The following is a 13795-nucleotide window of genomic DNA, read 5'->3' on the forward strand; positions in this document are numbered from 1 at the left end:
TCACCCCCACCCCCAGCCCCACAGAGCGCGTCAGGCTCTGCCATAACACAAAAAAACCTACGGGCGACCCCACCGCGCCGGGGCGGAGGGGCGGCCTCGCCTCAGGCGGGCGGAGGACGGGGCGGGGCGCACCACCACGGCGCCGCGCCCCAGCCCCGCGCGATGACGTCGGGGCGCACGTGGCCCCCCGGGCCCCGGGGGCGGGCTCGCGCCGCCGCCGCCGCCACCGGGTACGTTGCAGCGCGCAAGCACCGCGCCATGAGGGTGCAGCTGGAGCGGTGCCGGGGCGAGTGGCGGGAGCTGGAGGAGGAGTTCCGGCAGCTCCAGGTGAGGCGGGCGGGAGGAGGGGGGAAGCTCCGCGCCGGTGGGGTGCGCGGTATCGCGGTGGCTCACCCGGCTTCGCGTCCGCTGCTTCTCCCGCGCTGCTTTCCCCGGCTTCGCATCGCTTTGCTGCATGAGGTGGGGGGTGACGACGGCGGCGGGAGGGCTCCCCCCCGCGCCCTCCCTGCTCGCCCGCAGGCTGGGACGGGGGCCTTGCAGGAGCGGGGCCGGCAGCGCGGGGTGCGCACCCCGCGGAACCACCCCCCCCCCCGCAGACCCTTTCCCCGGCAGGCACCCGCCGTGAGGCAAGAGGCTTCCAGGGGTGCGGGAAGGCTCCCCCCGCTGCTGCGCCCCGGAGAGGCGCCGGGTGGGTGTGCACGGCGCCTTCGCCGCAGGCCCGGGGTGCGTGCGGGGAGCACAGCTGAGCGGGGGTGCGCGTCCTTGCACAGGACCCCAGGAACACCCCTGTGCACCGAGACCCCCGGGCAGCTGCTGCGTGTGCGGGGGACATCCCAGACCAAACCGCGGCCAGGCCCCCGGTGCGTCTGGTGAGGTACCCAAGGGGACATGGTGCGGGGGTTCCCACCGCTGGAGCAAGGATGGAAAAGGGGGACCGGGTGGTTTTGAGCACCCATAGCAGGGAGGGATGCAGATAACGCCTGTGCTGCGAGCATCGCCTGGCTGGAGGTGAGTTTCCTGGGGTTGGACACGAAGGGGTTCAAATGCTGGTTTTCCCTCTCGCTAAAGGCCATCGAGGGACAGAAAGACCCTGGGAGCAGGGGCTGAGAGCTGCTGCAAAATGCTTTTACCTCCAGAAACCTTCCCTTCCCTGCGTGTCACCAGTGCTGTGCCTAAACACGTGCTTTAAATCTTTAAACCAGTTTTAAAACACGACCGGCTGTTCTTGCTGTGCGTGGCTGTTAGCCTCTTTTAGGCTGTTAAACAGAACGTGTGCCGCAAAAAAAAGGTGTGATTTCCAGATTTAGCTCGTTGTCTTAATTAAAAGTCAGTTCAGGTTGTACCTTGTTAACAGAAGGAAAGGTGGTGGTTGGGTGTTGGGAGGGGAGCACCAGCTGGCATGGTTTTGTTGGTCACTTAATTTGCTGTGTGCACCAGCCAGCCTTCTCGCTGAACATGCTGCCTAAGCCTGACCTAAACCACAGCAAGATGTTCATGACTTATCCCTGCCTCAGTTTCCCTATCTGTAAAAGGAAAGTAGAAACACTTCTTGGTGGGTTGGCAGTTGCTGGTGGCATGAGTTATCATTGCCCGGTGGTTGGTACTGTAGAGGTGAACAGTTGGAGTAACTTCCATTATCCGAGAGCTTCAGAGCTCACGAGTGGAGTTTGTGTCCGAAGGTGGTGCTACGGAAGAGGGGCCACTGTCCTGAGGACGTGACTGCTCCAGCTCCGTGAGATGCTGGTGGTGCTCCAATGTGCTTTGGAGAAAGGCTCTGTGCTCCCGAATTGGGTTCAAGTCAATCCGTGATGTGTTGGGGTAGAAAACCCAACTCTTTAGTAAAAAAGTTCTCCAATGGGGGTATCTGCTCATGCTTGCCCTTGCGTGTAGCTTTTTGGACACGCTGACGGCTTCCCTTGCTCTTGAGGAGCCTGGTTTTCCTGGCAGCAGCCTGACCCCCTCCATGTCTGCATCACCCCCCTTCAGCGTCCTTTTTGGCTGGCCTGACATTCATCTCCAGCTGGAAATGCTGGTCCGGGGTCACGCAGGAGCTGCTGCTTGCGTTTGGAAGGAGCTCCCTGTTGGCATTTTCCAAGGTACTTTGGTCACCCCCACTACAAGGGTCTCTTGTGCAATGCAAGCGGGGAAAAAAATTGGTGGTGAGTAGATTTTTTGTATGTGTGTGGTGAGAGCAGTTTTGGCCGTGTGGGGCAAAACAATCTGTTTCATTGCACTCCTGCCCTGTCTCGTATTTTATAATTGCGTTGTAAGTTCTGGGTCAGGAGCTGTGTCTTCCTTCTCCTGCAGAGGACCTTGGACTCTGGTTGTAGCTCCTGCCCCCGACGTGCTGGGTGGCTGGCACGGAGCACTTGAGGCTGTGCTTGTATTTGGGGAGCTCCAACTTGAGGGGCTTTGAAGGGCCTGATGCTGCCGTGTAGCAGCACCGAGCATCCCCTCAGGGCAGCGGGGACCAGCTGCGAGATGGGATTGGGGTTTATCGAGGTTTGCAAAGCAATTCTAACCAGCCACATCTGCAGATCTTTGTTGTTTGGATTGCCCCAGTAGTGCCTCATCTTTGGAGCAGCAGCCTGAGAAAGCTCGAAGCTGTGGAGCATTGCAGTTTTGGGGCAGGGACATGGGAAAATGCAAGTTGTCCTGCAACAGCTTATTAATTTGAAACCTGGATATGAACATGTAAATCAGAGTTTGATTAGGAAAAAGCCCTGCGAGGGCTCCCCGTGAATCATGGAATGGTTTGCGTTGGGAGGGACCTTAAAGATCACCTGGTTTCAACCCCCTGCCATGGGCAGGGACACCTCCCACCAGACCAGGTTGCTCCAAGCCCCATCCAACCTGGCCTTGAACACTGCCAGGGAGGGGACAGCCACAGCTTCTCTGGGCAGCATGAATGTGGTTTCAGTCCTGCAAACGGACAAGTGCCTCCCCCAGGCAGGGCTGTTGCAAGTGCAATGGTACCTACAGAAAACATCAAGGAGTTGCAGTGTGGGGCTGATGTGCTGCTGTGCTGCCTGCCCGTAGTCTGTGGGCAAATTGGGCGGCGCAGTTTCCACTTGCAGACTGGGCAGTTGCAGCCCCGACGCTCTGAGACTTGTAAACTCGGGTACAGAGACAACTCTGATGTCTCTGCTGGGAGCTCTTCAGCTCGGGGCAAAAATACTCCTCTCCTTGGTGCAAGGGCCCTTTGTTTTTCAGCACGTGTTGTTTCCTACATGGGGAGCGAGCTGTGGCCAGATCTGACCCTCCGGGCAGGTATTTGGCCCGTAGGTTATACATGTTGATGTAAAGGCAGTGCTGAGCTCCCTGTGCTGCTGGCAGGTCCCCTTTGTAAGCAATCTTCTCTCTTGATGAATAAATGACTTCACTACTAGCAGATGTTGTGTTCTTCTAAATACCAGTGTCATTTTGAAATAATTATCCTGATGGTTTTGGCTGGCAGTAGAATTTACCACCTCTCAACTCTCCTGTTTGTGTTTCCAATAAATACTTGAATGCTTTTTTTGGGAAAGAGCTTCTTACACCCTTTGAACCAGCCTTTTAAAAGACGCTGTTGCGTGACATTGAGAAGCAGGAGTTACTGTGCAATCCAGCAAGCCCCTGGGTCCTGCCCGTGCTAAGCAAAGCCAAACCAATCCCAAAATGATGAGACCTGTGGTGCCTGGACATGGTTAGTTTGGTTATTAAGGTTTTTAAATTGGATACTGAGCTTGTTTTGCATTGCTCCTGTAAATAATGAACAGCTAACAGCCAGGTACTAATGAGGAGGAGAGCGAAGATTTGTTTTGTAGGGTTTTACTGCCATGTTTATATTCTGGGAAAACCGGTGGTAATCTTCTGTGGTTGTTGATGTGCTGGTAGATAAAGCTGCTGTGGAAATAGCCACTTAACCCGTGCCTTCTCTCTGTGCCACTAACTCTGTTTTCTGAGTTATTATACAACTTAAAATTTGCCCAGAGGGCATCGCTTGGCATCTGCTTAGCCCTTCCTGAGTGCTCCCTGCACCCGGGAGGATGGTGGCATCATTGCAAAGGGCGGAAAAGCAGAGCACGTTTATTCCTGAGCAGAGGGAGGAGTGTGAGAGCAGAGGCACCTCTCAGGGGTCTTGCAGCTGGTTAGTGCGTCCTCATTATGGCCAGTCAAACACTAATTGGGGGCTTCAGAGGCTCAATGAGCTGTGATAAATTTGTTCCTCTCAAGAAGCATCTAATGCCTCAGGGAGTGGGTAGATTAAACTCTTATGCAGGTTGCTTGAATGTACACAGGGTCGAGATGGCAGCGCTGGCCAGGAGTGTCTAAATCCCCAGGCGTGGGTCTGTGGCTGGTTTTGTGGGTTCTTTTCCTCTGGGTCCTTGTCTGTCAGGTTTTTTTGTTGGTTTTTTTTTCCCCCCCTATTTAATCTGATTGTGAAATCGGAGTTCCTGCTCTGTGATTCGGCCACCCATTTGATGGGGACAGATTGGGATCTAAATGGAGGATTAGGGCTTTGTTACAGGGTGGGATGGGAATGAGGAGTGGAAAAGCTCTTTAGAAAGAGGAAATGAGTGCAGAGGATGCTCTTCATTTTGCAGGAACTTAATTAATGTCTGTTTGAGCCACGTTAGGTCTGCACTGGTTTGACGTCGCCCCCTCCTTGGTTGTTTGCAGGGGAGCCTGTTGACCCCCAAAACCAGGGTTTTGCTTGCTTCCTTCAGAGGTAAGGACGAAATGCAATATGTAACCTAGAAGGGCTCTTCCCACCAGTCATCTCCTCTTCTCCTGCAGGAAACGCACAAAGTTTACAGACAGAAACTGGAAGAAGTCACTAGTTTGCAGACAGCGTGCAGCAGCTCCATACACCGGCAGAAGAAGACACTAAGGGATCTGAAGCACAGCCTGCAACGGTAACGGGAGACCTGAGGCGTGGAGGAGGCAGGGATGGGATGTTTCTCTTTCCCAGGGGGCTGAAATGTTTGGATTTTTAGCATTTTAACATGCAATCTGTGTGGTGGTGGTAATTTTGCTCCATATTCTTGAGTCACCTCTATCTATCGCAGCCAGGTAAAATGTTTGTAACCCCATTAAAGATGGAGTCGTGTAAATAACAAAGATCTGTGAGGGAGCCGGTGTGGGTTTGCAGCCTTGCAGTACGTGCCGCACGCTGCAGGACCATATAGATTTTGGTCCATGTGTTTTGCTAGGTGAGCCAGGCATTGCTTCATAAGCTGTGCTGGAAGAGCAGCATCAGTCCTTGAACTTGAGGGTGTAGCTTGCTCCTGGGGGGATTTACAGGAGGGAACTTCTCTCTGGCTGCTCGGCTGATCCCTGGGAGCCACAGGCTAAAATCCTTGTGTGCAGGTCTGAAAGCACCACCTTCGACACCATGGGTTGGTAACGCCACTGTGCTCTGCTCTCTGTTTTACATTAATTTGTAAAACCGCAGGCTGTCAGTAAATCATCAGCTGTGTGTTTTGTTACATCCCGAAATACTTCATGCCTGAAGAGCTGCGACCTCTGCAAGAGCAGTGCCTCAGACTGCACACAAAGTTCCCAAAGTGGAAGGAGTTCTTGTAAAAAAGCACAGTAATTCCCTCAGCGCTCTGCTAGGGAAGGAGTATGGGATCCTGTCACTGAGCTGAGATGAAGAGAGAAGCTCATTTGTAAACCAGCTGGTTGAAATAACTTACACCAGCATAAACCAGGCAGTGAAATAAAATCATAGTAGGCCAAATGGTGCTGCAGAAATACAGGAGCAAAGTGCGCTCTGGCATCAGCTCCTGCAGTTGGCTTTTTAACAGCATGGATGTCATGACAACGTTATTTTCCTTTAAGTAAAAAGGAGGTAAGAACATGAACAGAAATGTCTTGTTTCTGTGTCCTTGCAGGTGCAAGCCTAGAGCGAGTCCTGAAGAGCTTGCACTCATTCAGGAGATCAGCACCCAGATCAAGGAGAGGCAAAATGCCTTCTTCGACATGGAAGCCTACTTGCCGAAGAAGAACGGGTACGTGCTTCGCCGGGGAGGCATGTGTGCTCCAGGAGGGCTGATTTAATTGTTCTCAGTGGTGGTGTTCCCGAAAGATAATGTGCATGTTGAAGAAATCCATGTAAAACTGGATTAGTCATAAATCTCTTGCTGAGCAGTGTCAGTTGTACACAGAATTCGTTAGCTGGAAGTGTGTGTAAATGTACTGCGTGTAGGCAGTGCAGGGTTTTTTGTTAAAATAAAAGTAACCCTGCCTTGGCGAGAGATTGTGCAATTCCCTGTTTCACACTGATACTTTCCTGTGCTAATTTTTGAAGTCTAAATCAACACAAGAATTTTTTTTTTTTCAAATAATGTTTTCAACTGACTTAAAATTTATACTTTGCTTCAGGTGGGGCAGATTTCTTTCAGTTGTCCAGATGCTGCAGCTGCTTGGAAGTTTCTATCAGAAACTTTTCTTCAGATTTCTCCTTGCTAATTTTGCTTTTGGACAGTGCACACTACATATCTCGCCCTTAGACCGTAGTGCAGTAAAGGGACAAGGAAAATAAACCTTTTCTCTAACTTCTTGGACATGCTGACCAATCTTTCCACATTTAAATCCTCTTCTGTAGTCTCTCTCTTCAGTTTGCCTTAATTAAAAACTTACGGCAAACGCAGCTTCAGCAGATACGTCGGTCTCTTCTGCTCTGACCTGGGTCATCCTATGGTGTTCAAATAAAACGACTGACATGGGTCTGCCCTTGGTTTTTTGTCTTCCAGCCTGTACTTAAATCTGGTGCTGGGAAACGTGAATGTAACTCTTCTGAGTAACCAAGCCAAGTAAGTGAGTGTTTCCGTGTGTGGAATTTGGGTTTTTTTGGGGTCCAGCTGTGGATATGGACTGAAGTCCAGAGATGGGAATGGGCTTCTCTTAGATCTGGTAAAAAATGAACTGTCAAGGGTGAGCAAGTTGGACTGTGATACGAGGCCAAGCTAATGCTTCGTGAGCGCCGATGGATTCTGTCCATCATGTGCTCTTTAAGCCCAGCCTGTTGCCTTAATTGTAAGAGGGGTTTTGCAGTGAAAAATGGTATCGTGATTTCTAGGTGTACAGTGCTCCAGAAAATGGAGATTTTGTTTTGTTTTGATTCTTACCATGCCAACCCAGAAACTAGCTCTTATGGACTTAAGCCATTGAGTTGTCCTGCAGTGTAACGGCCATGCAGCCCAGATGGACTCCGCAGGGGCTTCAGGCAAAATCTCATGTCTCTGGGCTCAGCATGTGGGTTTGTGTCTGGTTTGAAAAAAGCAAAGTCATGTTCTGGTGAAACACCCGTTTGTGTCCATAATGGTGGCTGTTCCCTTCCAGATTCGCCTACAAGGATGAGTATGAGAAGTTCAAACTTTATCTGACGATAATCTTGTTACTCGGCGCCGTCACCTGCAGGTTTATTCTCCACTACAGGTAAGCCTGAATTTTTGCTTTTAACCAAGTATTTTGAATAAAAACATGCTGGAACTGATTGTTCTCTTCTGTCAAGGATAGTGAGAGAGGCTCTGGCAGTGTTTAGGCTTTGAGCAGTTGGACAGCAGGACAACTTTTGCACCTCTTCAACACCAGCTACTTGCTTTTTTTTGTTTAACTTTTTTGGAGCCTCTTATAACTGAGAGGATTCCAACATCGTGTTTCCTGATCTGTTGTTTCTCTGGCATCGTGCTGTGCTTGGCAACTAGAGGTGGTTCTCACTCGTGGTGGTCCCAAGCAGGGACCAGCACCGTGCTGCAGCTCTGGGGTTGCAAATGCAACAAGAGAGGATTTGCATGAAATGATCAGACCTGAAATGTTATCTGTAGGTCACGATAAAGTATCTGAGCACCAACAAGCTGTCACTATTCAATTTTGCTTAAAAACCAGATGGGCACTTCCATCGAGGTCTCTGTGGGTCTGGGTGAATGCAGGATTGTAGCCTGAAGGTAACAGGATTATACCAGGGAACGATGCTGCCATTGACAGAGGCTGCCCTGAATCCCCTTGGCTTTGGGGGTGTGCAATGGCAAAAAGTGTTTAGTTTTGTTGGTTCCACACCCCCCACCCCCCCTGGAGTGTAATGCTCTTCTCTTTTAGTTGATTGGATTTATATAGATCTCATGGAATCTCCTCATTGAATTAGCCTGGAAATGCCTCTCTAAATTGGATCATCCGCTGCTTCCATGGTGCTTTCTCTCCTTCAGAAGGAATTAATGTCATCTCTGCATACCTGCTTATCAGCTCAGGATCTGCAGTGTTATATCACAGGGCACTTCCCAGAGGAAAGGACTCTGAGCCTGGCACTGCTGCTGGTGTGTGCAGTTCTGCATGTGGATTAGACATGCTCAGGACTGGGACTTTGTGTCCGTGGCCTCGCTTGGGCAGGTTTTCATTTGCCCAAGGCGAGGGAGGAAAAATAGGGGGTTTTTTGAACGTGTCTTTATAATTAACAGGTTGTTTGTTTTGGTGTGTGGGTTTTTTTGTTGTTTGGTTTTTTTTTTTTTTTACTGTGTGATTTTTGTATTTAACAGGGTGACAGATGAAGTGTTTAACTTTCTGTTAGTGTGGTATTACTGCACTCTGACAATACGGGAAAGCATTCTCATTAGCAATGGATCAAGGTACTGTGCCACCTGCAACAACTAATTAAAGCATGAAATGTCCTTAAAAGAAAAACAGCCAACAAAAGGGGATTCAGCTTGGCACTGAAGCCCAGCAGGTCTGAAATGTTGATGCCTCTCTGCAGGATCTGTTGTCTCTGTCCCTCTCCACAGTCGCTTCCAAGGGCAGATGTGGCCATGTGAGGTTTGGGGAGGGAGGAGAAGGTGCAGTCCTCGAAAGTCCATAAGCTCTTGGACCAAATTGGATGTTTTTGGTAGCTATGGGTTAGTTGTTGATGTGGTCTGGGTGTAAGTGTGTGTTCTTGGTGAGAGGATCAACCCGAGGTACTGGCTCTGTGCCCTGTGGTTAGTGTGGCTGCCCCGCAGGTCACTGCTGCGTCTCATGAAGTGTGTGACTAAAGTACAGTCATATCGAGGGAAAGTTGGCAGTTAGGGGATAATTGTATAAAGAGCTGGGAACACACGTAAAACCCTGGGAGCAGCTAAGTGAAAGATGATCCTTACTCCAAGCCTTGGTTTCTTTATGGCACCCTTAGTAGGGGTGTCTTAAGGCAGGGTGGTGAGGTCCTGCTGGGGAATCTCCCTTAGGTCTGGGTCAAGAAGTTGCTCGAGTTTGCACCTGTGTGCAGCCTGGAGTCAGGTGTTCGATTTTTAGCAATAACCTGATGGCTGCACGTCCCTGGTTTTCATCATCCAGATAGGCTGGTGTTGGGAAACTGCAGCAGTTGCCACGTCTCTTCCCACGTGTCGCTTTGCTGCTGGGTGAGTGGCTGCTGCTACAACGTTTGCAGCTCCCTCTTGCATTAATTAATTTGGCTTCTAACTTGTCTCATTTGCCACCTTTCGAGCAGCCAGCGTCGTGTTAGCCCAGCTTCCCACAGGCATTCTTGCTCCAGTGCTGCACAGAGAACTTGTACGCTCCCTTGTAGTGGTGCTTGTACAGAGACTTGCATTAGTGGCAGGAGTCAGTGTTGTCCTAATTAAGTGGCGATATCTAATGATCGGCTGGGAGCAGCTCATGGCTCTTTGTTTCAGCCAGTCACTTACTGTCCTCTCTGAAGCCAGTTGCTTCCATGATCCCCTTGCAATGGGGACAGGAGGGAGCGTTTCTGGAAGTCTCATCTTGGCATTGCTGACTGGATGCTTGTGGTCCCCACTCCCGATGCAAGAGGGGGGTTGGGCCTGGAGGGAGACACCAGTGCCTAGTGGGAAAATCAGGGCCTTCCTGCTTTGCCTGGGGGCAAAATCTTAAAAATGGGCTGATTTCTGGGAGCTGCTTGAGGACCCAGTTCCCAGCACTGACTGCGGGCAGCAGGGGTGAAGCAGTCTCTTGGGCAAGCACGGCTGTCTCCAGGGCGGCTGCAGTTGTGCTGTCTGATTTGGAGTGCTTTCCAGAGAGGAGGGGATCGCTGTGGGGCTGGAGAAAAGGAAAAAACAAAGCATGGGGATGTAAAGTTGCTTGCCTGAGGCCAGCAGAGAAACCTCTGAGCCTGGGCTTGGGGCATCCACAGAGATTGGTCACAGCAACTTGGGTTCTGTCTTGTGTTAGGTCACACACCTTTGGTTGGAAATGCCCCAAATTAACCCGTTGTGTTGGCTTAGTTTCCAAAGCAGCACCGTCCCTGGGGTAGCTCTTCATTTCTTGATTCTGCCCTGCTACAGCTTTTGCCCAGTTTACTGTGATTTTCTGAGCTTTCTGCAGCATTTGTGTCTGAAAGAAACAGCCACCTCATAGGAAAGACTTGGAAACGTCACTGATTTGCGTGTCATGGGGAAAAAACAAAAGGGTGTGTGTGGGCTGAAACTTGTGCATCGTTAGTCACCACGGTACCTTGTGCTGCAGGGACTGCTGCTTCTTGCTGGGCTGGAGAGCTCGTGGGAGCACGCAAGATGTGCTCCGGCCCTGAGCCACCCACCAGCAGTCATGGATTTGTGCCCCCAGCTAAGCCATGTTACCAGGACAGTGTTCCCCAGCACCCCTTTTGCTCGAGTTGGGCCATCTATTTTGTTCCCTGTCCCTCCTCCCCCAAGTCAGGATTGGTTTTTTGTCTTTAAAGCTGGATTTATAATGCTAAAATCTGTTTCTCCTTTAACTGCCACGTTTTTTCTGCTCAGGATCAAAGGCTGGTGGGTGTCTCATCACTACGTCTCCACATTCCTGTCTGGAGTAATGTTAACATGGTGAGTCTGCTCTCGCCTGCTTGAGGTGCTTCAAGGCGGTTTCATGGTATTTGCATCATCTGAGCATTTAAATCCAGCGTGACCAAGACGTTGTGGCCGCATGGGCACATGGCGAAGCGTCAGACTGAATATTAGTCTGATGTTACAGATGTTTTCAATGACGAATACAACACCGCAAATTTGTATTTACATTGCTGATTTTAAAAAAGAAAGGAAAAAGGTAGTAAATTCTCTGCAAGTCTCATGATTTCTCTGTGTAACTAAGCAAACAAACAGCACTTTGCTTTAGAGGGAGGTCACCGCAAAATGAATCTGTTTGGTGCCTTCACTGGCCCCAGATTACAAACAGAGTATAAAGCCAAAAATGCAAGTTGCTTTCCTGTGGGGGGTGGTGTTGGTCAAACAAGGCAGTGATGCACTCCACGTATGGGCCCTGTGCAACCTGTCTCAATTTGGCAAGAACAGATTAGTTAATAATTAAAAATTGCTTAAAAATAAGAAACGTTTCTGCTCCTGAATCTGTAAGGGGATGACATCGTGGCCGGAGCAGGTGAAGGAGCACAGCCACCCCCTGCTCCACCGCTCGGATTCTTGATGCAGATGCTGCTGAACGAAGGGCTTTGCTGCCTAGAGAAAACTGCGATAAGCAGATGAATAAGAGGGGGCAGCATTTATACGCGTTGGAGAGGGGAAACCCCATCAATGAGAGTGTTTCCTACATGCCAGAGTTGTGATGCGCGGCTGAAGCAGCCTCTCTGGGCTCCTGATGGGGTGGAGCAGGCTGGGTACCAGCTGCTTGCTTCATTTGCTGATGGGATCTGGCTTGGCGGGGAAGGGCACTGCATCGTATGCTTTTTATCAAACAAATAGATCTCCTTTGTATTTTGCTTTCAGGCCAGATGGAGTCATGTATCAAATGTTTCGCAGTCAATTTTTAGCATTTTCAATATTTCAGAGTGAGTATGTCTTACCTTGCTAATTCACGGGATAAAATAGTTTTGTATCTTACATGCTTAGAAGAAAACACTTCTGCTTGGTAAATACTGGAGTATTAAACTGTAGGAATAAAGATAGCGTACAAATATAAACCATAATTAAATGCTATTGGATTAAACATTATTAAAATAGTTTAATATGTTTATCATACTTCTGAATAGCCAACGCAATGATGTTTCATCTCTCCTTCTCCAGGTTGCGTTCAGTTCCTACAGTATTATTATCAAAGGGGCTGCCTTTACCGGCTCCGTGCTCTGGGGGAGAGAAACCACTTGGACCTTACAGTAGGTGAGGTTTTGTGCAGGACTTTCTTTGCAAAGTTCTTGCACAGGTTTTAGATGCAGTGCTAGGGAGGGGGCTGCCACCCCCTGCCCTGCCGCCGGTGTCCTACGGCAGGAAGGGGAGCGAGGCTTTTATGCCCCTCCGTGGGTCCTGTGGGTCAGGAGCAGAGGGCTCTGATCTCCGTCAGCTCAAGATGGAGGTTTTGGTCATCCCCATCTTCATCTTCCTCCCATTACCACACCTTCAAGTATGTATTTTAAATTGGTTGGTTGTTGCAGAGCAGGATGGGAATAGCCCTTATGGGGTGATCTGGGTGGGGAGGGCTGCAGCTCTGGTCCTGGCTCTTCCGTGCTCACTCTCTGCCTCTTCTGTCAACCTTTTCCAGAAGGATTTCAGTCCTGGATGTGGCGGGGGCTGACGTTTCTCCTTCCCTTCTTGTTCTTTGGGCATGTAAGTTGGGCAATCCCGTTCCTCCCTCTGCAGCGTGGGGCCTGTGAGGGGCTGCCGCTGCGGTTGCAGCACCGTAAAAAGGTGCTTTGGATCACACGCACCCATGGCAACTGTTTCTAAGGTTGTGGGGTTTTTTGCTAGTAATGAAATTGCCTTTTTTTTTTTTTTTCCTTCCCCCTTGTAGTTCTGGCAGCTATATAATGCAATCACGCTTTTCGGATTGTCAAGGCATAAGGAGTGCAAAGAATGGCAGGTGGGTGTTGGTTCTGCTCAGAAGCAGCACGGAGCAAGGAGAGAGGGGGTGTTTAACCACATCCTTAAAGGTACTTGGGCATCAGACCCCATCTAAATATCTCAGGATGATGTGGCACAGAGCCTATACAAGAGAACTCAAAATAAATGTGAGTTACTGTAAGGGAAACTTGCACTCACGGATCTCTCCATGCTGTTCATGTATACAGGCATTTAATAGCAATGGCTGCTGAGCTGCTGGTGGTTCTTTATGGCTGATTCACAGGTTACACATACAAAAATATAATGACAAAAAAATGATGGCAGTGAATCATTTTAAAAACATTATCCACTTTATTGCCCCACTTTTATGGATTCTTCCACTTGTTTTCTCCGTTGCTGTTGCCCATCAAACGTGCAGCTATACAGTTGCTCCTGTGGATTGGACCACATCACGTGTGCAGTGGCAGTGATAAACTGACAGTCTTTATTTTGGTCAGGTCTTGCTGTAACTTGTGTGCTAACTCCGTTCAGGGCGGAACATGTCTTCTCTCAGAAATGTGTCATTCCCCCATGCCTGTGCCACTGCTCTTTGATAAATGTGCTTGTAGCGTAATGGTAATCCATTAGATTGGACTTAATGATTTGATTTTACTGTCTGGTAAAGTCCAGCAGTGTTTAGTATAATCTATGCTGTATTATTTAAAAGTAGTAAATGCTACTTAAATGATCATGATAAAAATATACTTCCTGGTAACCCCCGCAGCTCGATGCATTGATGTATATTTGGCTACGAGCTTCTCTCCTCACATCTCCATGCTAAGGGATCCCTGGACTTGCTAATCCCCCATCACAGCTCAATTAAATGGGGCCAAAGCAGTACCCTCAGTTCTCACCTTTTTTTTTTTTTTTTCCCTTTCTCCCCTCTCAGGTTTTTGTGTTGGCTTTCACGTTTCTGCTGCTCTTCCTTGGGAACTTCCTCACTACTCTCAAAGTGGTGCACACTAAACTCCAGAAGAACAAAGACAAAATGAAGAAGCTGTGAA

The 13795-nt window shown here is 49.6% G+C and overlaps 1 protein-coding gene across 1 annotated transcript; it reads left to right on the top strand.

The window, feature by feature from the left end:
• The first annotated feature begins 258 nt into the window (after nucleotides 1-258).
• TMEM120B (transmembrane protein 120B) lies at nucleotides 259-13795 on the top strand. The gene is made up of 12 exons (XM_086474174.1): nucleotides 259-327; nucleotides 4780-4898; nucleotides 5880-5996; nucleotides 6741-6800; nucleotides 7330-7425; nucleotides 8520-8609; nucleotides 10725-10790; nucleotides 11685-11746; nucleotides 11982-12074; nucleotides 12454-12518; nucleotides 12703-12771; nucleotides 13681-13795. Exons 1-12 carry the CDS (start codon nucleotides 259-261, stop codon nucleotides 13792-13794), a joined length of 1020 nt encoding a protein of 339 aa, XP_086330300.1. The 3' UTR covers nucleotide 13795.

This window comes from Leptosomus discolor, chromosome 16 (genome assembly GCF_034619465.1).
Source record: "Leptosomus discolor isolate bLepDis1 chromosome 16, bLepDis1.hap2, whole genome shotgun sequence".
NCBI lineage: Eukaryota > Metazoa > Chordata > Aves > Leptosomiformes > Leptosomidae > Leptosomus > Leptosomus discolor.

What these genes read in the sequence shown, in the direction of transcription:
- TMEM120B (XM_086474174.1), top strand. Translation starts at nt 259, where the DNA reads ATGAGGGTGCAGCTGGAGCGGTGCCGGGGCGAGTGGCGGGAGCTGGAG. An exon ending in CTCATTAGCAATGGATCAAG is followed by an intron (nt 8,610 to 10,724) that starts GTACTGTGCCAC and finishes TTTTCTGCTCAG; the next exon opens with GATCAAAGGCTGGTGGGTGT. An exon ending in CCTTCTTGTTCTTTGGGCAT is followed by an intron (nt 12,519 to 12,702) that starts GTAAGTTGGGCA and finishes TCCCCCTTGTAG; the next exon opens with TTCTGGCAGCTATATAATGC.